The 2,145-nt window shown below is 44.6% G+C and overlaps 1 protein-coding gene across 1 annotated transcript in view; it reads left to right on the forward strand.

Moving 5' to 3' along the window:
* Nucleotides 1–1,818: 1,818 nt before the first annotated feature.
* Nucleotides 1,819–2,145, forward strand: part of EIF3M (eukaryotic translation initiation factor 3, subunit M) — a 17,948-nt gene continuing 17,621 nt past the window's right edge. The window contains exon 1 of the mRNA XM_010831814.1: nt 1,819–1,954. Coding sequence (XP_010830116.1) covers nt 1,913–1,954 — 42 coding nt within the window. The 5' untranslated portion in view covers nt 1,819–1,912. The remainder of the gene's footprint in view (nt 1,955–2,145) is intronic.

Genomic DNA, 2,145 nt, shown 5'->3' on the forward strand with positions numbered 1-2,145 from the left:
TTAGAATATATGAAACATGCCTTTTATAGAAAAATAGACAATATTTCTTGTACCACTTGTCTAAGTTAAAGAGACTTGTCTTCCTTAAAAAGGAAAAAAAAAGCCCACAGAACATTTATTTTGTTTAACAAAATAAAGCTAAATTTTTTGATGCATTTAAAAACTAATTCGATCTGAGATACTATTTTTAAATATTAGTCCTCCTCATCTAGGCAACGACAATCTACAGTGCTGCTACTCTAGTTTGCGTTTTCTAGAGGTTATATAAGTGGAATCATACAGTATGTCTGGCTTCTTTCACACAATAAATTATTTTGATTCATCTGTATTGTTGCATGTATTGATATTTCATCATTTTTATTGCAGAGCAGTATTCCATGAATATATAACAACTTGTTTATACACTCATTTGTGTTTGGGAGTTTTTTTTGGCCATGCTATGCTACTTGTGGGATCTCAGTTCCCCACCAGGGGTTGAACTCAAGCCATGGCAGTGCAAGTGCTGAATCCTAACCACTGGACGGCCAGAAAACTCCATCCATTCACCTGTTGATGAACATTTGGGTTGTTTCTTATTTGGGACTATTAAAAATGAAGCTGCTGCCTTTTTGGAAAATAGCTCCTCAAAAAACTTAACATAAAGTTACCATATAACCTAGGATTTCTACTCCTAGGAAAAAGAAATATAAACACATGTTCCTGCAAAATCTTGTGCATGAATGTTGCTAAAAACATTGTTCATAGTAGCCAAAAAATGGAAGCAACCTAAATGTGCTCCCACTGATAAATGGATAAACAAAATATGGTATATGCATAACAATGAATATTATTAAGCAATAAAAAGGAATGAAGGATTAATACATGCTACAACCGTGAAAGCATGTTAAATGAAAAAAGACGCAGGCCACATATTGTTATGCTTCCACTTATATGGAATGTCCAAAATAGACACATTCCTTGTACCTGCTTCAAGTCCTTTCCTTGCTGTCTTCTGCATAAAAAGGTTTCCGGCAGATTTATTCATTGGTACTTTCCTCATTTCCTTCAGTTCTCATTAATACTCGATCCATTTTTTTTGCTCACTCTATCCTAAAAGGCATGCACACACGACTCCTTTCTCTGCTTTTCTCTTAGTAGTGCCAGTTAACTGTTACGTGACTATTGAATAATAGCTAAGACATCCAAAGTTCACCGTGTTTTAATTGCTTTATTTATTACTTAGTTCTCACAATACCACCAAGAGGTAAGTACTTGATTTTATTTTTCCAACTGGAAGATGAAACGCCGCGGTTAAGCAATTACCCCAAATCACAAATCCATCAGACGGTACAGCAGGGATTCCACCCCAAGGAACTCGATTCGGCAGCCTGTGCTGTTAATCAGGATGCCATCCAGGAGAGCATTTCTAATATGCTTCGTACTGTTGTGTTCTGTGTGCCTCCACTGAATGTAAGCTGCTGGTGCGGGAGTTTACCTTGAAAACTTCTGCTATCCCCAGGGCAGAGTGCACTGCCTGCTACTTAGTCCCTCAATAAAGGTTTAAAAGTGGATTAAATTATAAGTCGAAAAAAAATTGTCTTAAAACTTCAAAATGCTAGGTAGGCTCCGCGAGCCACAAACTCGGCAGCAACTCGAAACACAGCCCGCAACTCCACTACCGAAGTTAGAGGCGGCTGGAGGCAGTCCAGGGAGGAGGCCCCTTGCGCGTGCCCCGGCTCCCCTCTGCCCCGCCCCCAGCCAGAATGCGTGCTGGGATTGGTCTCTGTGGTTCCGCCCTTGTCGATGACCCCGCCCCGCAAGACCCGCGGTGGGTGACCCGGAAGCAGTTGTGAGGCGCCGCCGCTCGGCCCAGCTCTCTTTTCCGGTCGGCGTGGTTTGGGAGCGCAACGTCCACGGTGCCCGGGCGTTCACCATGAGTGTCCCGGCGTTCATCGACATCAGCGAGGAAGATCAGGTGTGTTCCCGGACCGCGGATGCCTCCAGGGTGGGAGGTGGGGGTAGACTCAGGGATGTGAGGGGCCGAGTCGGGGTTGAGCCTGGGCCAGGCGGGCGGAACGCTGCCCCGCGGAGCCAACCCCGGAGTCGAGAGCCGCGGTTGTGTCCTCCGCACCCAGGAGTGGGCAGGCCGAGAGGCAGGGGCGCGGG

Source organism: Bison bison, unplaced genomic scaffold (assembly GCF_000754665.1).
Source record: "Bison bison bison isolate TAMUID 2011002044 unplaced genomic scaffold, Bison_UMD1.0 scf7180017864531, whole genome shotgun sequence".
Lineage (NCBI taxonomy): Eukaryota > Metazoa > Chordata > Mammalia > Artiodactyla > Bovidae > Bison > Bison bison.